Source organism: Erinaceus europaeus, chromosome 10 (genome assembly GCF_950295315.1).
Source record: "Erinaceus europaeus chromosome 10, mEriEur2.1, whole genome shotgun sequence".
Classification (NCBI taxonomy): domain Eukaryota; kingdom Metazoa; phylum Chordata; class Mammalia; order Eulipotyphla; family Erinaceidae; genus Erinaceus; species Erinaceus europaeus.
The window spans coordinates 76,627,081-76,651,611 of record NC_080171.1 but is presented as its reverse complement, the minus strand read 5'-3'; the positions used below and the strand labels follow the sequence as shown (position 1 = coordinate 76,651,611).

At 41.6% G+C, this 24,531-nt stretch overlaps 1 protein-coding gene across 7 annotated transcripts in view; it reads left to right on the top strand.

Annotated features, from left to right (window-relative positions):
* Window positions 1-23,963, top strand: part of GLIS3 (GLIS family zinc finger 3) — a 630,646-nt gene extending 606,683 nt beyond the window's left edge. For all 7 annotated transcript variants that reach the window (XM_060199785.1, XM_060199784.1, XM_007525728.3 and 4 more), the window contains 2 exons: window positions 18,973-19,155; window positions 20,097-23,963. In XM_060199785.1, coding sequence (XP_060055768.1) covers window positions 18,973-19,155; window positions 20,097-20,233 — 320 coding nt within the window. In that variant the 3' untranslated portion in view covers window positions 20,234-23,963. The remainder of the gene's footprint in view (window positions 1-18,972; window positions 19,156-20,096) is intronic.
* Window positions 23,964-24,531: the final 568 nt, after the last annotated feature.

The window sequence follows — 24,531 nt, the reverse complement described above, 5'->3', positions numbered from 1 at the left end:
CAATTCACACTCCCAGCCTGTCCCTGTCTTTCCCTAGTGGGGAAAGGCTCTAGGAAGGAGGAGCTCCAGGACACATTGGTGAGGTCATCTGCCCAGGGAATTCACATTGGCGTCATGGTAGCATCTGCAACTTGGTGGCCAAGGAGCACCAAGATATAAAGCAGAACAAATTTTTTGATAATCAGGAACCCCAAAGGAAGAATAGACAGATAAGATTTAGGGTCTTCATTTTGGAAAAAGCTAGGAAGTCTATTTTAGGTTTATTCCAAGGGGCCCATAACTTTACTAATTTCCTTTCAATCTTTAATATAAAAACTGCCTAGTTAAACACAAAGGTGTCCAAGTTCTCCAGCTGGAGGTTCTGATCCACTGACTCTGTGGTGGGGCTGATGCTTTGGCATCTACTTTAATAATGTGTGGTGGTCCATGACTAGACCCCAAGTGTAAAGCTCAGTGCACCTAAGCCATGGTTCAATCAGAGACAATCCAAAGGAATCAGTTGACCCAATAGTCAGAGTCTTTTCCAGCTTCCGTCTCTTTGGCACTCCTATAAACATAGTGTCACCTAAAGACTTTCTTCTTCTTCTAGCGTTTGCCCTTCTTCCATAGCCAGTCAACAGCATCAGGTTGAGCCTGATGTAAAGTTTCAAGACCTCCTTTGAATCTGGAGAGGTGGCAGTCGTTGACTATGTGGGTCATAGTCTGTCTGTAGCCGCAGGGGCAGTTCGGGTCGTCTCTGGCAAAGACTGTGGAGTATCAGCACAGCTCTCATGGACCTCAGTAGTGGCTCCAGCACTTCTTTTGAATGTTCTTTTAAGTCTCTGTCTGGAATTGTCTTCTCTGCCATACTTATCTTAAAGTTGTTTTGGAAGGACAAGGAAAGATAAAATGGCATCTTACTTCTTTGTGCATTTGACCCTAGGGTCCCTGAATCAAAGGGTCACTTGTGAATTCTATAGAAAAGAGTTTTGCACTAACATGGGTAGATTCACCTTTATACTCAGAGAAAGAAGGGCAGTAAGTAGGCACATAATGAAACAGGAGGGGTTAGAATTGTTGACAGGTTTTACTGATGAAAAAATGTATCCATCAAGATATACATAAATATGCAACAGAGTGATTCCTGCTCACAGAGAAATCCTAAAATCTTAACAACTTTTACTAGTGATCAAAGGCTAATGTGACCATCAAACAAACACAGGATATCCCAACCCTCCCTGCTCTGCTCTGAGTCTTAATAGGATTTGAGTCACATGAAATGGTCAGCAAGTGATGAGGTGTGAGTGGTAACTCATAAGCATCTGGGTACCAAATACCTTTTCATTTTTTCTCTAAAAAGCTTTCTTTCCTCCTGTAAAGACTATGCTGGCACAGGAATAGTAGGATCCTTTTCTATAAATAGGGAATGATAGGCTCAGATAGACTATGGATTTTTCTCCAGTTCACACAACCAGTACACAGCAAGGCTGGTTTTGAAATTTGTCTCAAATTCCTCAGATCTCCTAGTTTTAGGTCTCTATTTTATGTAATTTTTGAATGTGCATTGTCACCGTCAGGATTCACTGAACCATTTTACTATATGTGTAGATACCCACACATGGCAATTGCTCAGACACATTGCAATTAGCTTACTTTGGCAGCTTATCATTTTAAGAATCTGGAAGCCGTAGGCCACCACACATTAGAGTTTTGGGTGGGCTGGGGAGATTTAGACAAATGTCAGTTACATCTTTTTAAGCAAGAGTGTTTTACACATGCCTCCCTTCTTACTCTGCTTTCCCTCATCTCCTTCTTACTGCTTTCAGCAGCACGCCCTGGCCACTCCCATGCAGTCACCAGCAGCAGAGTGTCACCTTCATCCCCTGCTCTACCTAGACATGCAGACAAGAGTCTAGTGACAAGTGCCACTAGCAGCCTGTACCAGGTCAGAAAAGTGAGGGACCACGTCAGATAAGGTGAAGAACACAACAGAATGAGCTTCCAATGTTCACAGTATATCTCGCTCCCTGTGATCCTCAAGCCAGTGGTGGCTAAAGATAGAGTTGCAAACGGTTCTACTTCTCAGAACCGGTTGACCTTTCTAAGCAAAAGCCCTCATATCAAAACCCATTTGTCTGAAAACAAAGGACATAGTTCCTCCAAGGGTTCGCTTTTGAACCTGTCATAGGATGCCTTCCGTAGGACTGTGCCCAAGTGGGAATGTAAGGGTTATTATTTCCATTATTTCCCTCCTTCTCAGTACAGTAGTTGCTTAAATGTCAGTTGTAAATAGCTCAAGTGCTTTGCAAGCTGGTTCAGTTCTCAGCCCAAAGAAAAATCTGTCTTCCTAACACAGTCTGTGAGCTGTTCCTGCAGCTTCCCCATTTATAGACTCCGTATTAAAATGAAGAGTTGGTTTCTCTAAACTCTTCAAGGGAGGAAGTATCATGGAGCTCTAGGGCAGATGCAGACCTGGAGCATGCCAGTGGGCCAAGACTGCCATCCAATGTATAAAAGACTACCAAACTGTGGAGACTTCACTTTGTAAAACATACCATTCCATTTCCCAATAAATTTTTTTTTTTTAAAAAAAAACCATACCATTTAATACTTAGGGAGTTGGATGTTGGAGAACTTTTGCTTAAGAATCGCTGTGTATTATATAGAATTGCTAAATACTTCAAGCTTATTTCATAGGAACAATTCCTGTTTGCTAAGGGACTGCTACATGCCAGGAAATGTGATAGATGTTTTATAAACACTCATAAAAATGGTGTTTTCTATAACCCTACAAAAGATTATTTTCAAGAGAACTTGAGGCTCATGAAGAAAAGTGATTGATCCAAAGATACACACGTAGGTCATCTGGAATTCAAACCCATATTGCAAGTTCTTCATACCATGAATAGAAATAGAATAGTGGCTAAATCAGAAAAATGAGCAAAAATAAACTTTTGAAATGTCTCTGTTTCTACTCTGAAAGGCTTTTAGAATTTTTTTCGTGGTAGGTGATTTCATCCGTTTTGCTAATTAATTCATTTCTTTTCTCTTTCCAATGAAAATGTTTGCATTTTCTAATATGTTGATCCAGCCTGAATAACATTGCCTGTGATCTGGTAATGAGAGACAGCAACAAAAATCACAAGGTTTTGTTTAAATCTCTTTAGTCCAAGAGCTTAAATGCTAACAGGCTATCTGAGCTATGTCACATAGCAGATCCTCATCCTGAAACTCAGTAGCTTTAAGAATTTTTGGTAGATTATATTAGCTTCTCTATCAGTCTGCAAACTAAGAGTAATACTTAAGTCAGGATGGGGCAGTGGCACACCTGGTTGAGTGCATACATTATAGTGCACAAGGGTCCAGGTTCAAGCCTCTGGTCTCCACCTACAAACATAAGCAGTGAAACAGTGCTGCAGGCATCTCCCTCTACTTCTCTGCCTCCCAATTCCCTCTTGATTTCTCTCTGTCTCTATCCAAAATAAATAAGTAAAATATTTTGAAAAAGAATAGTACTAATTTTTTGACAGAATTCTTTGAGGTATAAAACTAACCACAACATTCTATGGCAAGAGGACAAACAGGAAAGCACTAGAGTCAGTGGAAGGTTCTGTAATGGTTGTTTCAGGTGGATTTCCCATTGAAGATAAAGGCTTGATTCAGAAATCATTTCAAATAGGTGCTTGGAATGAGTAAAATGCTTGCATGAATTTTACATTTTCTTCTATGTGCACAGAGCATATAAATGAAGGATTGCTTTTAACAGGTAAATGTTCAATAGTCCTCCTGCTTCTGTGTCTTTGTTAATAAATTGGGGGCTTTTATTTGAATGGCCTACTTACAAGATAGGACTGTCAGATGGCAACCTAAAAAAGAAATTGAAAAGTGTCTTAATACTAAGGTACTCTCTGAGTAGTAAATGTATGATTCCTTGAGTCTTTGTCTGAATGAGATCTGAATGCACAGAATCAGGATGAGAAGATGTGACCGAGAGGCCAACATCGTTATGGTGTTCAGAAGTTTTACTAAAGACATAAGTAAATTTTCTTTTCTTTTCTTCTTTTTCCTCTTCTTTTCCTTCCTTTTATTTTCTTTTCACTAACTGTGTAATAGATGACAGAAGATATTCAAAGGCATCAGCACTAAAGGCCCCCAAGAGAGTTAGGGAATTCACAGAGTCAAAAGGGCATTAGAGAAGAAATAAGGGGAGCTCAGGAAAAGACCATGGATCTTCTTTATATGCCCCTGTCCCTGGACCTTCATTTGAGCCCTCTTGTCTGTCACATACTCTCCTCTGTGCCCTTATCCATGTAGCAGTTACATGACAGAGGCCACAAATTCTACACTTACCAAAGTAGCCCATGAAATTATCATCTCTGGAAGAATAATTAGAATTAGAAAGTTCATGAATATATATCCTCTCTTTCACTTGGTGAGTAAACAACTGTCCCACCCCAAAACTGAGAGGCTGCCTCCACTTCTGCTCTGATGCCTGCTCATTCTCCTACCAAGGAGCCTGACCAGCTGGAAATCCATCTGCCATGGATGGTCCTCAGCAGAGCTATATGCTGGCCTCCTACTCACACCTGCCAGGGACCAGTAGGTTCACAAGAAGGGAATCCCAACCAGTACTTCACAGTTTTGAGAGCATCCCCCCACCATTGGTGCACGTGCGTGTGCGCGTGTGCGCACACACACACACACCCCTTCCTTATTTGTTGCTTCTCCCTCCTCTCTGATCACCTTGGAAAGCACAGTTGCATTTCTTTACATAGTCCTTAAAAAATTTCTCTCTGTTGTTACATGCAGTGTGAAATTCTATTACTTGATTTCTTGTTTATGTGTCTTACTGTCTGACTAAATAACATGTCTCAAAAAAGGCATATGGTGTGTGTGTGTGTGTGTGTGTGTGTGTGTGTGTGTGTTATTCACCACTGTGTCTCCAGCCCTTGAGTATGTGCTTTGTTAGTAATTGTTGAGTGAATGAAAGTGTAACAGCTGAGAAGTTTGTGTAACTGAAAGAGTGGGGAGCAAAAGTAGTAACACTGACAGAGTGCTAACTAAGTGTAAGACACAGGCTCAGAACTTTACATGGATAATTTCTTTTAATCCCCTTAAATTTTTGCATTTATCATAGATAATGTGAAATTTAAAATAAATACACTAGCTGTCATTTCTTCTAAGGGGTCATGTGAGCAGATGTCTGCTGAGGTTTGGGAAGCAGTTACGAGCTACAGCAGTCCTTTACCTGGATCCCTGAAGTGATTCACTTTGGGTGAAACTGAAGATAATGTGGGGGTGGTGGCCAGAAGGGTTGAGGAAGCAGTTGTTTTCAGCATGATTTCTGAAGTATCTTGAGAACAATCCAGGCAAGCTTGGTCAGGCCACACACCAGTTGGGAAAGTAGTTCAGAGGACTTTTCTGGGCAGTAAGTGGTCACCATAGGCCAGGCACAACCTAGGGCAGGAAAGGGACAGACACTGTCATATCTGAGTGTTGTTCTTTGAGCATTTCCCCTGGTATCCAGCACTTGGTAGTGGTCCCCAGCCTCACCACAAAGGGGAACAAAAATTTAGTTTTGCAAAGTCATCTGCTACAGACACAAATTCAGTGACCACATAGCTCCTGACACAAAGCCTTGAAAGAGGTATGGGCTGATGGCAGTCACCCCCATCCATGTGAGCAAACAGTTGAGCAAAGTCTTGGTATTGAACTTTTCACTCCACCATCCTATGAGAGGTAAAGTTGAAGATCTGGCTGTGTTTCTGCCTACCCTAGTGGGCATAATGAATTAGACCTAAAAAGAAAGGAGGTGATGTGCTTCCTTTAGCTTCTCCTACTTGCAGAAGGAAAAATGGAAGTTTAACTTGAAGCAAGATCCTATGTTCTGTGAGTTGGGTGACCACTGTTTACTCACTGGTATATTTATATTCTTGTTCCCTCCACAGAGATTGGAGTGGTGAATTTTTAAAAGAAAAGATAAATTCAGTAAAGAACTAGACATACTTCCTATCTTGAAGGATGGTAGTGTAAGAATTATTATCTGGCTTCTATTTAAATTCAATGTGGGTCATATATATATATTTTGGTTTTGTTTTCAGGAATTTAATCAGAAACATTCCTGAAACAGAATCTTTTAATCCTGGGAATGCAGACTGTCCTAGAGTTGCACCATCAAGTACAGTAGCCATGGGCTACACATGGCTATTTAACTTACAATTAATTAAAACTTAACACAATCAAAAAATCATTTTCCTCAGCCACACTCACCCCATCACAGATGCTTAGTAACTACATGCAGCTTTGGTGTTGGATGGCAAGATATAGTTCATGTCTGTCACTGCAGAAAGTGCTATTGGATGGCATGGCCCTGGAGAATACCCTGCTGTTATCATATTTACTCCTATAATTCCTTTCTCCTCTTACTCCCTCCCTGCCATGTTGGAAAGGATGTCCACATCCGGCTTCATGCAGCTACTTTATCATCATTAACAGCAAGAGTAACTGTGAACTAACCTATCTTAGTGCCTGTGGTCTCACAGGTCATCAGAGAGACTTCAGTGATACCATGTAAGGAAGTGAGGAGAAAGGATTTTGGAGAATAAGATTTAGTGATATGTGAGGCCCATGGATGATAAGGGAGAAAACAGGATACAAAACAGCATGTATAATATTCCAGCTTTGTGTGTTTGTATCTGGTTATATTTGAATTATAGAAATAAAGGTAATTGTCACTTGTTTATACTAGCCTACATTTTCTAATTGATATGACTAATTTCAAATATTTCTATTATTTGTAAGGGGGAAAATGAGTGGTTTTTTTTTGCAAATGAAAAGAATCCTCAGAATTGGAAAAATACATATTAAAAAAAGAGAAATGATTTTTTGACCTCCAGAAGCTGTGGTTTAGTTAGAAACAATTTATCTGAAAAATTCTTCCCTGTAATTTATATTCTTGGAGGTAAAAATAACTTGTCAGATGAGGAAGGGTGATTTTGCAACTCGGTAAAAATTGATGTCTATCGCCAATATAGATTTATGTTTACATTCTTATATGTCTGTAGATATGTTTGTATCCTTACTCCAACTACATTATCGATGCTCAAGGACAAGACATTATCTTCTTTTTCTTTACTCTTTCCAAAAGCACCTTGACCAGCACTTGATTATTATCACTGACTGGCTGACAGATTGGCTGACCGCACCATCACCGTTATGTTTTATGCCCAAGAAATGTGTTAACATCTTGCTTTGGGTCTGAGAAGTGGTGTTCCTTCCAAATTTACTATGTGAAATCCAATAGCTGGAATACAGGAGTCATTCATCAGAAAATGAGTTAGGCTTTCTCTGGACTCATGTATGGGGCAAGGCCCAAGTGGAATTAAAAAAAAAAAACATAAAACAAGAAGAAGAAGACTTTCTTTAGTCTTATGGAAATAGCCTTAGGAAGAGGCTATGTAAAAGTCCTTTGATTTCAGTGATCACAGTCATCTATCTACACCAATGAGCTTGGCATCTTCATTAACTGGCTCTTGGAAGAACTGAAGAAAGTGGATTTTCTTTCCCCTGAGTTGGCTGTGAGAGTGATAAAACATTCTAGTAAAGCCATTCTGATTCAACTGTTTCTCATGTGCAAGTCAGCCAACATGCCCTGAATCAGGAACTACAGTCCTCTCTATCCTCTCACTCAGATTTATATAGACAGAGGAACAGAGAGGGAACCCAGAATGTTGGGTCTAATGTTTAACTTAACCAGCTGTATTTGAATGCATCCCAAACCTTCTGTGCTCTTATACAACACAGTTGTCCAATGTAGATTGAAGCCATGTGACATTGTGGCTCTTTTAGAAGCATGAGACAACACAGGAAAGAGAACGAATTGACTTTCAAAAAAGGCCACTGAAGGTCTCTATCACTGTATCTTAAGTACCTGAATGATTAATGTCCCTATTGGGGGAGTTGTGGGAGTTGAGTGAAATCCATCTCTTCTCTTTCTGAAGGGTAATATTACTCTGAGGAATGCTGTTGGGGAATTTATGGCAGACAGGCTGAAGAGAGTCATGATACCACTGTAAGGGAATAAGTATTGATAGAAAGTGTTGTCTACAATACTCACTGAGGAAACACTACGTTCTAATAAACCAGTGATGGCTCAGGGTAATATTTTTCTCCTTCTAGATAGTACATGTTGACATGTACCTGCCTGGTCATAAGGCACCCAAAGTGAAGATTAGATCAAGGAACCACCCAAACCACAAAGCTTCCTAACCAGATCTCTTTAAATCATTCAGATATGTAGCTATTTTGAGCTCAGATTGCTTAAGGAAAGAAATCATAGTGTGCTGGGATAGCCTGAGGGTGCTTCTTCCCCTAGCTAGTTCTCTCTGGGTTGGAGAGAACTCAACTGGAGCTGATCTAGGCTGCTGCGTGGGAGAGGGATCAGAACTGCCACACTAACTTCGTAGTGTTGGTATGCATGAGACCCCTTCTGTTTCATTTGGTTTAAATCCCCCCTGCTTAACACTATTCTATTTACATAACCACTGTTAACAAGTTCCACCCTCCCTCCAGGGCATTTGTGGTTCAGTGATAGGATTCTCGCCTAATCTGCCCCCTCTTTGTCACACTCTGATTTTCACCAGTCACTTTTCTCTCCACCCTCTCTATGTCACATCCTGTTTCCACCTTACTTGGCAAGTATATATAAAGACAGCATTGTGAGTTTTACAGTACTGTACTTTGAGTTTAACTCAGCTCAGTTTAGATAGTGCTGCATCCTACATGAATAAAGAGATACTGCCTACAGCTCAACCATGAGTCCCTGGTCGTCTGTTACCCGCCTGTGAAGCCAGCCTGGTGAAAACAACATAACCCGGCGTAAACAACATATGGTGCCTGAACAGGGACTGAAATAAGCCCTGAAACATGGACCGGCATCAACACGGGACCCTACCCACCCATCGTCCAGTAAAGTAAACTTGGCTACCCATCCACTATAGGTTGCCTTTCTACTTATGAAGAGGTTTGCCAAAGCCTCTACTGTTTCATCATGAGACAGTTATTCTGTCTCTGGAACATTTTACTCTGGGCCACATTTCGGTTCCCTGACCGGGAACTTTGGTTTCTTATGACGGGGATCATAGAGCTTGGGAGATGCACGGAGATTTCTCCTTGGACTTTCTGGATTCCCTCTACCATGTTTCCTGAGGAAAAGGACTACATTTTGCTCCGGGCCACAGTTTGGTTCTTTATGACTGTGATCGTAGACCTTGGGATATGCATGGGGAATTCCCCTGGAACTTTCTGGACTTCTTCTCGAATGTTTCCCATGGAGAAGGACTACTCTAATTTGAAGAACATTCTCGAGTACCCTGGCAGTTCCCAAGTATGGAGACACGTGGTTAGTTCTACTCTCCTGATTGGATTCTTTCTTCAATGGGAAGACGCTTTTAAAAATGGATGCCTGAAGCAATCCAGCAGGAACAGTCAGAAACACCCTAAATGGAATTTCGAGGAGCTTTTTGGACTAGGCCGCCCTCCGGGGACTCTTAATCCTACATGGTGAGATCTTGATAATCTGGTTCAAGTTGCGTTTCATAAGAGAATGATTTGAATGACTGAATTTTTGTTTGGCATTCACTTAAAAAAAAATGCTGGACACAGCCATGATTTCTAGAGACATCCAGAAACAATCCAAAAAGTTGTTTTTTCCCTCCTTTGATTTCTCTTTTACGTCTTGACATGAATCTGAAATGTTTAATCCTGAAAACTGTATGAGTTATGGGTGGGGCAGATAGTGTAATGATTATGTTAATTATTCTCATGCCTGAGGCTTTTAACCGTGGTTCTTCTGTTTACCTTTCCACATTTTATTGAGTTTAAACTGCTTAAACAACCTTAAAATCATACTAGAAAGGACTTCCAATTATAATGGAATTATCAATTATAGTAAACTTCTAATCTGCTACAAGTTTTGTTCAACAAGTAAGTGAATTTCAGCTGTCAAAGTCTTCACATGAAAAAGCATCTACTCAAATGGAGTTCTCGGAAATCCATTTGGACCCCTGTTCTCTGACATCACCCACAAGATGGAGTGACTACAACACACCCCCGGAAACCAATGATGAGACCTGGCACGACCTGAAGAAACAGATTCACAGACTCCAGAGATCACTCTCTACAGAAAAGCAGAATTCTGGTGGCCAACATTCCCCATCAAGACAGACGTGCAGCGTTTCATCCTCTGGTATTTTCTTCTGTGGTCAGCTACTTTGGACTGACACCTCCATCGGACTTACTGGTACATGCTGCTGTGTTTCTCAAAGACTAACTTCAGCCAATTGCCTTGAGACTTTATAGACCATGTCCCGTCACCTGCAGGCTCTGCCCCAGAGTCAGAAAACTCCCCCTCCTTATTAGGTTATGCCCACAGAGGCATGAAGCGCCCCAAGAGGCAAGAGATGCCCACAGAGGCACGAAGCGTTCCCAAAGGCAAGAAATGCCCTTTCACCTGCTAGGCCTTTCCCTTTGAGGCAAGAAACTTCCCCCTTGGCATCACACTGGTTATTGCTGCTCGCCTATTTTGTTTTCCATGTCTTATGCCAGTTCTTTTGAAAACGCCTATACGATATACGTTTCTGTTCACTCCACAATGGCCATTAGTTAAAAAGAAAGGGGGAATTGTTGGTATGCATGAGACCCCTTCTGTTTCATTTGGTTTAAATCCCCCCTGCTTAACACTATTCTATTTACATAACCACTTCATTCTATTTACATAACCACTGTTAACAAGTTCCACCCTCCCTCCAGGGCATTTGTGGTTCAGTGATAGGATTCTCACCTAATCTGCCCCCTCTTTGTCACACTCTGATTTTCACCAGTCACTTTTCTCTCCACCCTCTCTATGTCACATCCTGTTTCCACCTTACTTGGCAAGTATATATAAAGACGGCATTGTGAGTTTTACAGTACTGTACTTTGAGTTTAACTCAGCTCGGCTTAGACAGTGCTGCGTCCTGCATGAATAAAGAGATACTGCCTACAGCTCAACCATGAGTCCCTGGTCATCTGTTACCCACCTGTGAAGCCAGCCCGGCAAAAACAACATAACCCGGCGTAAACAACATTGTAGGAGATACACTCTGGAACTCTCGGAGCCAGAAAGCAATTTCCAAGTGTCTTTAATCAGAAGAGCAGCTGTTTTTATACTCTCCAAGTAGGGTGGAAACAGGATGTGACATAGAGAGGGTGGAGCAAAAAGTGACTGGTGGAAGATCAGGGTGTGACAAGGAGAGGATCAGGGTGTGACAAGGAGAGGATCAGGGTGTGACAAGGAGAGGGGGTGGAGCAGGTGAGAATTCTACCACTAAACCACCAATGCCCTGGAGGGAGTGTGGTGCTTTATGTAAATGTAAAAGTGATTTATGTAAATAGACCAAAGCTTTGAATGGGATTAAATCTATCCCTATATAGGCATATGGTTAAGCAGAAGCTAGGGGGAGCTGGCATACTATCCAACAAGAGTGTATATCAATTAGTGTAGGATCTGGTAACTAACATGGACAAGAGGGGTCTCTTCCCAATAAATTGGTGCTTATATCAGCTATTAAAGGCTGAAAGCATCCGGTAGTCCCTTCTGGATCTTCCCACACAAGGGAATCTCGTGTGCAGAATGCCTGAGTCAATCCTCCAACACCATGTGAGCGTGGTCCTGGGAGGAGTTCCCAACTCTGGGGAACCTCTGCTTGTCTTAAGATTGTCTTATCTGCTCCCATGTCAATCAAACACTTAAAAGGAATATTACCAATCTTTACTGTCATAGTTGGATGACCCCTTTCTAAAACAGGGGTGGTCCATAAAATCTCAGGCTCTGAATTCGAGCTGTTCTCTTGCTCCAGCCAGTTATTTCTATGCTGGAAGTTCCCACATACTGCGGGTTCCTCCTTCTGCTCACCCTCTGTTATTGTTACTTGGTGTGGTGGGTGTAGCGACGGGTTGGGTCCCGAGCTGGGCTTCTGTTTGTGGAAGAAGGGCACAGCACCAAGCGGGCAACCTGCTTCCTTCCCTCTTGGGGGCGGGGCTAAGGGAAGCCCCACACCTAGTTTAAATCCCTGTTTACATTTGGCAGAGGCATGCCGTTCCTATGGAACCTTGACCAACAATCTCTCCTCTAGTGAAATCCTTTCTGGCATCTGGGACAAGGCATTCGTGGTCTCTGATTCCCTGTCTGGAGGCGGGGTTGCCCTGACTGGAGGCGGGGTCGCGGTCTATTTTCTGGACATTGGTTACGCCAATGCCCTTGGTGACCACACTGAAAGCAAGCCCCTTTTTGCTTATGTAAGGTAGCTGCATAGGCCTGTAACATAGGTCCTTGAAAAGAGCTTCATCTGAGATCCTGTGTAGCTATAATCCAAGTATCTGGGTGTTCGTTTTTAAGAGTGATACAGTCCTGTCGAAAATGCGGAAGCATTCCATCCCAGACTATGGATCACAGGAGGAGAAAACAAGCATCAGGATTATAAATCTTTCTTTCCAAACTCGACTGGACCCTGGCAATGAATTTAGCGAGGGATTCATCAGGTTCTTGTTGAAGGGAGAGAATGGGGGCTGAGGTCACTCCCATAGGTGGTGTTAATCGCTCCCATGCTTTTAATGCACACAGGCGTACCTGATCAAAATACCCCAGTGGAAACTTGGCTTCTGCCTGTTGAATCCCTGTTTCTAATTGGCCTGTTCCAAACAATGCATCAAAATTCCCCTCTGGCTGATTTTGAATATTTTTCTGTGATTGTTGTAAACATTCGTCGCGAAAGAATGCCTCCCATTGCAGGAAGAGGGGGCCTGGGAGCGTAGCGCAAGTTACATCCCTCCAATCTTGGGGGGTATTAAGGTTCTGAAGCAGGCCTTGTAAAATGGACCTGGTCCATGGGGAATGAACACCATCATCCTTGATAGCCTGGCGTAGTTCCTTCAGGTCTGTGGTGGAATATGGATACCAGGCTTGAGGTTTTTGTCTATTGGGGGCAACATTGACCGGAAATGTGTGGACTTGCTCAGATAAGTGTGTAGCGGTAGGAGGAGTCACCGAAGTGGAAGCTTCTGGACAAGCAGCCGAAGAAGTGGTTTTGGAGGCTACAGAGAATTCGGACATGTGTCTGTCAAAACGGCGGTGGGCGAAGAAGCAGCCGTGGAGGCAGCAGGAGGTTCCGGACATGTGTCTGCGAAAATGGGGGTGGCCAAAGAAGTGGCTGTGGAGTCCAAAGGAGAATTCGGACACATGTCTGCCAAAATAGGGGCCTCAGGGCAAGATGCCAAAATAGGGGCCTCAGGGCAAGATGCAGAGGAATTAGGGTGGGTCAGGATCACGACAGGCCTTTGCTTCTTCTTGTTTTTAAGGTGCTTGTTAAGTTCTATGATCACTTCCTTTATCTCTTGGACCTCAGCCTCTAGGTCCTTAAGCCTTTTGAGAGGTTGCCCTATATATCCCTTAAAAGCTGCTATGATGATCAACAGGATATAAGGTGCAGCCCTGAGAAAAATGTCCCAGATATATAAAAATTGTATACTGGAAAAAGAATGCAGAATTTGGAAAAGATTTTCCATGGTGGAGAGATCTCAGGAAAACAATAAGAAAAAAAATCACAGTGCCTTAACACAATATTGCAGATACCCAAAAGGTGTGTACTTATCTAGGAAGTCTTCTTGTAAATCTGCTGCTTACATGTCCCTGTTCTGGGCGCCAGATGCCGGGATAGCCTGAGGGTGCTTCTTCCCGAACTAGTGCTCTCTGGGTTGGAGAGAACTCAACTGGAGCTGATCTAGGCTGCTACGTGGGAGAGGGATCAGGAACTCGTGCCACATTAACTTCGCAGGAGATACACTCTGGAACTCTCGGAGCCGGAAAGCAATTTCCAAGTGTCTTTAATCAGAAGAGCAGCTGTTTTTATACTCTCCAAGTAGGGTGGAAACAGGATGTGACATAGAGAGGGTGGGGCAAAAAGTGACTGGTGGAAGATCAGGGTGTGACAAGGAGAGGATCAGGGTGTGACAAGGAGAGGGGGTGGAGCAGGTGAGAATTCTACCACTAAACCACCAATGCCCTGGAGGGAGTGTGGTGCTTTATGTAAATGTAAAAGTGATTTATGTAAATAGACCAAAGCTTTGAATGGGATTAAATCTATCCCTATATAGGCATATGGTTAAGCAGAAGCCAGAGGGAGCTGGCATACTATCCAACAAGAGTGTATATCAATTAGTGTAGGATCTGGTAACTAACATGGACGAGAGGGGTGCAGCTCAGGTTCCCAGAGGGCCAGAAAGATTCCAGAGGATTCATCCTGGGAGCTGGTAATATTCACAAGTTTACTATTGTGTCCACTGTTAACCTGTGATTATTATTGATGAACACATTTGTTGCCTTTCTAAAATTTTTGTCTTAATAAGTATTATTTTATTTTTGAGAACTATAGTTGTTTCACTTTTAAATTTTACTTATTTAACAAGTATACATTATATTTGAATATATATTATTTTAAAATATATTTTGTTTATGGCATTACAAGGGATTGAACCTGGGAATTTGAAGCCTTAAACATACAAGTCTTTTTGTATAACCATTATACTATTTTCCCCAATTCATACATAATAATAATATAGTTACATTAACAAACTCTACAAAACATATGTAGCGTGACTCATTTAATCTTTTTAAAGTTTTTTTAATTACCTTTATTAGATGCAGTCAGAAATTGAGAGGGAAGGGGGAGATAGAGAGGTAGAGAGACAGAGAGACACCTGCAGCACTGCACCACTTGCAAAGCTTTCCCCCTGCAGGTGGGGACCAGGGGCTCAAAGCTGGTTCCTTGTGCAGTTCAACATGTGCACTCAACCAGGTCTACTACCACCTGGCCCCACATTTAATCTTTATAATAATTGAGTGAAATATTGATGGTACTTTTAATTTTTATTTTATGAATTAGAAAACAGATGCTAAGAGGCTGACAATTAACTAAGACTACACAGATAGTGACTAGCTTAGGTGGGGGTTTGAAATCAGGAAATCTTCTTCTAGAGGACCTACTCTTAATTGTTCTAATTAAGAGAAATACAAAGCAAAAGATACCTGAAGACAACTATAGATATGTTATCATGTGATCTCTTCTCTACGTAGAATCTTCCTTATCACTTAGCCTAATGCCCACATTTAATTTTTTTGTCTTGCTTTATTTTTTCTCTCAAACTAACCTCATGCTGGTCTTCACATGGTGTCTAAAACTCCTTGTGAATATTGCCTTAGTGTCTGCAAACTATTTTCATGATGGAAATATAACACTGTTTGCTTTTACAGCTGTCTATTTGACTCTTCCGTTTTCTGTTATGGCAACTAGCACTGTGATGACTATCTTGGTGCAGAATTTCTCCCGCTATTTGAAATGTACTTTTAAGAAACATTCCTTGAAATAAGATTCCCAAGTCCAAGAATACAGACACTTTTAGGGATCCTGATATAGCTGTCAACAAATTGTTCTCCAAAAGGCTTACATTCATTTACAGTGTCTACAACACTATGTAGAAGTGCTGTATAAGTACCGTGCACTAACTGATTGCTTCACTGGAGCTCCAGAAGTGCTTTATTCACTATTCTCACACTAGCAGTGAGAATGGTCTTAGAGCATCTCTGCTAATGTGATAGGCAGAATATGGTATTTTATCATCATCTCATTTTTTATTTCTTTGATGGATAGAGGACCAACAGTTTGTGCATATTGGATGATAAATTATATAAGTATTTTGAGTGATCTGTTTGGTTCCTTTATCTATCTGTCTTCTAAAATTATATTTAAAAAATCCTTTGGAAATTAAAAAAAAAACAGGGGCCAGGCAGTGGTGTACCCAGATAAGTGTGCATATTACCATGCTCGAGGACCTGGACTTAGCCCCCCCAATCCCCACCTGCAAGAGGGAAGCTTCATGAGCAATAAAACAGGCCTGCAGGTATAAAGGAAAGAAAGAGAGGAAGAAAGAAAGAAAGGGAAAGAAATAAAGGGAAAAAATGAAAGAAAGAAAGAAAGAAAGAAAGAAAGAAAGAAAGAAAGAAAGAGAACCAGTATTTTTCTTTCATTCTTCTGACTGACATAGCATTTTCTTAGATGTTTTCATGGTCAGTACTGCTAACACACAATCTCCCTCCCAAACCATACATGGATTTTCCTCTTGGTTCTGGATCAAATGTTCTACTATTTTCTTATAAAGGACATGATTATTTTATTTTCTATTGTGAGTGCATCCAGTGCTTAAGTCTGCATGCTCCTTATACCCCCACTCCATATTACCTCATAAGCTTCTAGAGGGTCAGTCTATGTCTTGGGCTCCTAGCAACCATCAAAGAGTCCTCCTGGCTAAGGGTAATCTGAGTAATTACACAGATTACCTGGAAGATGCCAGTCAGAAACATTAAAGAGTGTGAGCTTAATAAACTGAATGAGTACAGGATGGCAAAATATCTCACTTGGCTTTGTCATGTGCATCACCCAGGTTCGAGCCTGGCTCCAACTGTATTGAGGGAAGCTTTGGTGCTGTGGTCTCTTTCTGTCATTCTACCTCTGCTGGGGCTCATGTGTGGTGGCTCCAGCCAGGAGGCAAGTCACCGATTCTCCCTTGCTAGCTCAAGAGCTAAGCAATACAGAAAGGAGACACAGGGGAATATTCTGGTACAAATACTCATTTTATTTGGGGGTGGGCTTGGGTATATATAGAAAGTTAAACAAAGAACATTTTTCAAATACATCAGAAATTACAAGTTTCTTAAAGGTCAGCTTGCCCCTATGGTAGGGGGCTGGTATGACAAGAATTGATGTGATACATAAAGGTCAAGACAATTATTCTCTATGATGCAGGCAGGTTAATTAACCAAAGGCATTTGAGAGAAGCATAGGGGTTATACCAGTAAGGTGAGATGCAGAGAAGAAAAACAAGGCTTGATGTAAATCATTGATGTAAATCATAGATATCAAAGACCATAAGGAAATAGAAGTTTTGGGCTTTTCTCTGTCTGGTGTTTGAGGTGTATGACAGAATGTGTTCTCCTTTGTGATCAAAAGGTGAAGTGGATGTGTGAACTTTGAGTGACTATGTGAACTTTGAGTGAATCTTAAAGCAGGCAGCCATGTGGCCTGCCAGCAGGGAGAAAGTAAGTATGAGAGACCTGTAGGTTTTCTGTGAACTTGGGAGTATAACAAGAAGAAACTGAGTCTGGGAGACTTTTTCCTCTTGGCTCATCTCTATAATGAGAGAGGATAACAAGTGGGGTGTCTTTCCAGACCTCCATCTGAGGATGGGAGAGCTTCCCTAAGCTCTACCAAGCTTTCACATAGTCCTACATACATCTGTTATTTTTATATCTGGAAATTGATAAAGAAGAAAGAGGGAGGAAGAAGAAGAGTGAGAAGAAGAGGTAGTTCTTAGGGAGAAAGTCACACAGAATTAGCTCTGCTGTTAGTTAGTTCCGCTTCTCTATCACTTGCTGGAGGTTTGTGGAAGAAACCTAGGGTTTACTTCCTCTATTAATACCTCAGTTTTCCATATCAGAGAGAGGAGTGGTACAAATAGTAACTAGGGTGAATAAAACACTTCAAAGTGTTACACATGGAATTCTTTGCCCAATGATCTAATGTCACAGCAGCCCAATGATGTCAACAAGGACTCTCACATTTAACAGTTGAAGAAATAGACTCAGTGGAATGGAGCAGACTTGTGACAGAATTGCAGCTCTTCTTTCAATTAAATGCCAAATGAAGATTTCATCATTTTTATTTTTAAGCATATTATACTCCAAGAAAATAATTCATGGGCTTAAATTTATCCAGGAAGGAAAAAGGAAAGGTATCATGGAAAATATGAAGGACCAAGTAGGGACCTATGGAAAGCATCACTAAATTAGAGGAAATAATGAGGTTGAACTTGTAAATGAAACAAGATTAGCAAAATGTTGATTATTTTTGAATGTTAAATTACCTGCCCTAGCATGTCTGTGTCATCTTATTTATTCATTTCCTGTCTTCTCACTTATTTTAAAATTCAACAATGACAATAGTTAAGTGAATTATAGTATATCCAACTGCAGAATATTTTTTATGCTTTTGCAAAATACTGAGGCCATGTACGTAGCTCAGCACTGGAGCCCATGGCTTGTATTATGAGTTCTCAAGTTTGACTCTTGGCACCACGTATGCCAGAACTGAGGGGTACACTGATCTTTCTTTCTCTCATAAAAACAAATAATTTAATCAAGATAATGAGAATGATACAGATGTATATGAATTTTTCTGTTAGAAAAACAGATGTTGGACAGATGATAAATGTTAATTTTTAAGGTGGACTTTATCTCAAGCATTATTTGGGTTTGAACCGAATAATAAATAAATAAGGTAAAGTAAGTGAAGAAAGAAGGTCAAAACCTGGTGAGAGAGCCTTTGTAGGAATTCCCCTGGAAGTCAGGTAATTGATGTCAAGTACTTCCTAGAAGTCCAAGGGAGAGGAACATAACACTTCAGCTTCCAGTCCTAGAAGAGGAAATAAAAGTAGTTAGCAAGCTTTGAAAGCCCACAAAGTAGAAGACCTTTAGCCTAAAGAATATATACCAAATGCTTGCTCATCTTTCCCAGATGTGTTTAAGAACCCAAGGCATGTTAAACATTTCTCTTTTTTTCTTAATATTGATTGATTGATTTGCTTTGATAGGACAAAAAGAAATTGAGAGGAAAAGAGACAGGGAGAAAGAAAGAGAGACACCTATAGATCTGTTTCACCACTAGTGAAGCTTCTGCCATGCAGATGGGGACTTCAACCCATCTTACACTTGGCAATGTGTGTGCTCAAACACGTGTGCCACTGCCCAGATCCTGAACCCAAGGCATATGAAGTCAGGTATAGGGTTGGAGAATTTATATCAGAATTTATATCCCATGGTGGCTCAATGCTCTGTTTGCATTTCAGGGTTCTATGGGCAGCTGCAGACATTCTGCCCCCCACATTACCCTGACTCCCAGCGGTCCATGCCCCCCAGCAGCTCCTGCAGTGTGATGCCTTCTTTTGAGGACTGCCTAGTCCCCACATCCATGGGCCAGTCTGGCTTTGATGTTTTCCACAGAGCCTTCTCAGCTCACTCCGGCATTACAGGTATGTTGAATCTAGGGCAACTGGCAGGTTATTGTGCTCCTGGACTAGACTTGACTTAGCCTATGATGACATCAAATAATACTCAGTCTACACCTAGTACATCTCTTATCTTCATCTTTCTTGCAAGTTCTCTACAAGCCATGCTTCTACCTCCCTAGTTCAGGGACCATCATGTCTCTTCCACTGTGGCAACAGTCCTCCAACAAATATCCATAAAACTCATCTTCATGTTGTATCCTTATATTTAACTTCTGCTTTCCAGGTAGCCTGAGCAATCCCTCCCTAAAACAAAAGTTCTGATAAGCTACTTTTGCAGCCTGGAAGATGACCCAGTGGATAAAGTATTGAGAGTTATAGCCATGGGGTCCCCAGCACACACACACTCTCTCTCTCATCTATCTCTATCTCTATCTATCTAACTCTCATATAAATAAATCAGCTTTCAAAAAAGTCAGTCTGCTTCAGTCTCCAGTTCCCTAGAGAATGAAATCTACTCTCCTTGGAATGGCCTTCAAAACACCTCTATGGGTTAGGCCTATGTCTCCCTGTATCTCCCAGAATTTTGCCAAAACATTTGGCCTCATCTGCCCTTCCCTCTCTATCTTGTTTTACTTCTCTATCTATGAGAATCCAGGCCTTTGTTATGACTGAGCTTTAATATCGCCTCCTTTTTTTTTTTTTTTTGAGTTCACTCTCACCCTTCTGTTCTAGGGAATAGCTCATTTTTCCTTATACTCAGTTGATAGTTTTCGCTGGAACTTATTTTGGCAGTTATTATATGTTGGCCTCTTTCCTGATTAAGACCCCTGAGGACAGAGATTCACTGAAGGTGCCAGCCCAGCATGGTAGCCTCATTGGGCTTTAGTCAGGATTATCTAGGCTGCACACATGGTGGCGGTGGCAAGGCAGGAGTCACTGACTTTCTGTTTTTTTCTCTTCAGTGTATGATTTGCCTTCTGGTTCCTCAAGCCTCTTTGGGGAGTCTCTTCGCAGCAGCCCTGAAGATACCACATTCTTGCAGATCAGCACTGTGGACCGCTGTCCTAGCCAGCTCTCCTCTGTCTATACAGAAGGCTAAAGGCTCCCTGGTCTCCACTCCTGCTGGCATCTGGGACCTTTTTGTTGCTTGCTACCTTTGGTTTTCAGACTCTCACAACAGCTTGGAAAAGGATATCAACAGAATCAGCAGAACTGCACAGCCTCAGGGCTACCTTCAGAAGGCAGGCCTGGATAATTCAAGCAGGGCTTTGCCCTTCTTCTCTGGGTCTGTTGGGCAGGGGAACCAACATGACAGTCTTTGCAAAGGGCATGTGGAGTCTCCCTCTACCGGACACCTGTTACTTCCTGGCAGCTGTGGACCCTGAAAAGTGGTTCAGAGGTCAACCTTGCTGAAAACTCCAAGTGGGAAAGGACATTCCAGATGGCCCAAAGCACTGTAAACTGCTATGCCAGTTCTCTCCCTTCCTGCTGGTCGACATAAAGCAGGACACACCCAGGAAATCTATGTACAGCACCCACTGTGGGCTCAACATTTAGAAAAGCCTGGTTTTCTGGCATGGCCTGACATTCCACTATGCTGGGCACTTCTCTCCTAGATAACCTCACTCTACCAACCCCTACCAGCCATTCTTTCTCCAACAGCAAAATAAGAAGGTTCTGCCCAGCATAGTACTTGAAAGGCACTATAACTCATTTTCTATCCCAGCTGTCTATCTTAGCCTTTTCATTCTAACCCTTCATTATTGACACCTAACTTAAAAGGAAAAAAGCATTTAGAGGTCTGTCATTTGATTGGGAATCAGTCATGAATCACCCCAGCAACATACAGCTGTGCCTCCCCTATCCACAGCCAACCCCCCACCTCCACCAACACACACATAGTGCCCTAAGTTCCCCCTTGGAACATTCTTTTTGTAATTAGTAGAGGCTACCTGAGGGAAATGGGGTGGGCACACCCCTCTCCTGGCATTGGAACAGGCACCTTCCTCCTTTGACAACTCCACCTCAAAGATCTTGTTCAAAGAAAGCAGTTACTTGACCAGTTCACCCATTGCCCCAGCTCTGGGGCTCTGCCCAGAGACATGCTAGAAGAAAGGAACATATGGACACTGTAATTTATGTTCCCCTTTCCTCTTGAAAACCATTCTAGGGAGGCCTGAAGGCCAGTGGTTTCGCATAGGTTAAATTCCACCAGTATCTCACCCCACCTAACTCTCTCCTGTACTTGACCTCTTCCTCTTTCTGTATGGTTCTCACTCTTGTACCTGAGGTTCAAACACTACCCCCTCCCACAAACACACACCTGTTGTTGCCTGTCCACTGACTCTTGACATGGTTTGGCCCAAGACAAGTAGAGGAAGATGGTCTGGAAAGAAGGACAGAAGAAGACAACCTCTCTCTCCCTTAATACCCTGACTTGAAGGCCTAGAATGTTTACAGAGACATTTGATAACCGATAGGAAGCCATGTCGTGTGACACTCTTGCAAATCTCTTTTAAAAATGCTGAGTTCTTTGGCATAGGCTATAAAAGTTAGCCAAACCCCCAAATGTCCAGTAAATTCTGACATTCCTGTGATACCCCAGTTCATCATTTTTTTTCATTCTCTAAAAAAAGAAAAAGAAAATGTTCTCTGAACAAAAATGAAGGAATTTTTGCCAAACTGAAGATTTGCAGTCTTCAGCAAGACAGTTTATTGTCAGTCTTGGTATCCAGAGATGGTTCGTGTCCTGACTTTCTAGCCTACCTACAGTCAACACCAATTCTGGGTCTCACTTCAATATGCAATAGGACAAAGTATAGGAAAACCCAAGTGTGAGTTCTGGTTTGACTAGTTTCTCAGACTAGTGGGCTCTGATCTTAAAATAAATAAATAAATAAAAATAAAATCACAGAGACATCCACATCTACAAAAGCAGTAAGTTCTCTTTACAAAAAATCTGCTCTGTCTTATGAAAAGCATGCACATCATGCCTCTTTCCCACATCAGCTATCAGGCTGCTTGCAGACTGTAAGCTGTGTGGCATGACCTGGAACAGACCTCCTCTGCCTTTTGCCACATATCCAAAAAACAAGGGAAAGACAGGTCTTTTTAAAGAAGCAGTCTACCCATTCTTAAATACTCGAGCCTCAGAACGTATTTCACTTGCGTGATGAGGAGGGATAAGATGGCAAGGTAAGGTTGTTCTAGCAGGTGATGTTGTGAGCCCTGCCTTCTGACTTTAATTCAGAGGAGAAGAGGGAGCACAGTCTGAAGCTGGGCCTCAGAACCCACGTAGGCCATCCAGCTTCTGTGTTGGAGGAGATGCCCACATACCCTTCTTAGCCTGTTCCATGCTCTCTCAAATGGTCTTGCTCCTCTGTTGCCTCAGTTTAGTGGGAGGGAGTCAGGTAGGGTGACCTTCCTCAGCACAAGTGTGGGTTAGTCCCTGAGGGGCATTTGTATTAGCAGGGAGCAAGACCCAAGATTCCCCTCTTACTGTTCCTGATCTCTGTAGGTTTAAGCTGAAGGCCTCAGAACAGGACACATTATAGTTCCCAGACTACATAGACCCGTGGCCTCGGAGTCTCCCTGGCCTTAACATTGGTCCCCTGCTTGCTTCTGCATTGCAGAACATTTATGTATGTTTTTATCATTATGTTTGTAGCAGTAAGAGTAGCATGTTCAATAAAAAAAAATAATTATTCCCTACCATTCCGTTGCCTTTTTAGTCTTTACTTTACATGAACCATTTTCATAAACATCCAGAAATTCTTAGTTTCCTTTTCTAAAAATAAATAAATAACTAAATAAAATCCGTGCTTGTGAAAAGACATACAGTCCAAAGCCAATTATCCTGTTACACGAAAAGAAGTTAGTATGCCCAAAGACATCTTATTTTCTGCATTGTTTTAATTCCCAAAAGGGAATACATCAGAGTGTTAGTTGTAATTTAGCCTTTGATCACCTGTTAAATATTAGTTTAATGTTTCTCCCATGGTGTATCTTCCTTTGCCCAAGTCTCCCCAAAATACACAAGTGACTCTGAACTGGACAGAAATTCTTCAGTGAGTCACAGCATAGTTCCCACTGATAGCCAAGTATTGATGTTGCTCTTTTATTTTTAAATGTCCAGCTGTCTAGCACATCAGCATAGTAGGACAGAGATAAAGTTGAATTTCCTTCTCCAAAACCTTGACTTTCCAATTGCCTTGAAGTATTGAGGATAGTGATTGTAAATGTTCACTTTAAATATTTGATATTTTCTGTGACTGTTTTTAACCATGTTATTTTATAGCAGCATTTTTTTTAATGGCACTTTTTGTTGAGGGTGTGGAATTTCTGTGTTGACATTTTTTTTTTGCAATGAATAAAAAAAAAAATCCACTCATTGGAGAAATGGTGAGTGTAAAAAAAGAAAAGAGTTCTATTGTACAGACAGCAGAGCATCCTGTGTAATGTTGCTGACATAAAGCACTTTGGGGGGAAGAAGTGGAAATCTGTTTCCCATAAATCACACAGACTCTTGTATATAGTACTATGCACTCACGTAGAGAAATGAACTGCATATATCATACTGGATATGGGGCCGATTTTACTCTAGGGGCACATCTGGTGCTTATTGTCATAAATCTTTTAAAGAATTAGGTACACTTTTTTTTCTATTAATATGTATAGTTTTGTGATTTGTCACAGTTATGTTTCATATAATCATAAGTTATTTTGTCTTGTTTCATGAAGTCCTTTTTTATGTCAAAAGTGAAATGGAGGGATTATGCACTTGGTACAGAATAAAACTGGAAATCAAGGACACGCCCATCTGCTCTCAACCTCCTTCAGCTTGTCCTTTGAAAACACAATGGCCACAACAGGTTTTTGTGTGTGTGTGCTTGTTTGTTTGTTTGATTACTATGTTTTGTTTTCCCATCCACTTCCCTCCCTACAGTTGGGATGGTAATTATAATTAAACACAGATGGGGGTGGGGGAGGGCCCCAGCAAAGGCCAGCTTTAAAATGCCGCATTGCTTTGGGCCAGAGCTGCAGCCTGGATTTAATTATAGATATGAGGACGAAATGGCAGTAAAAATGAATGTGTCCCTGAATCCTTTACATGTTGCGAGTGTCCATAAATAAAACATGAAGTTTTATTTCATCAGATTTAATTAAAGCTTTTATACATGTTTTATTGGTTATTCTATTAATCCGCTTCACAAACTGAATAAATGTGTGCTGGGCTTGAGGTTTATTTGTGCCTCTCTAGTGTGGTGCTCCATCATGATCTAGCAGTGCCTCTGGTGATGGGCTCTCCAGCTGACAAGCCTGAGCCCCCCCCCCCCCAACAGTGAGCCTTCCCACTATTTCCCCCCAAACCTCAGAGAAAGACCCTCAATAGATACC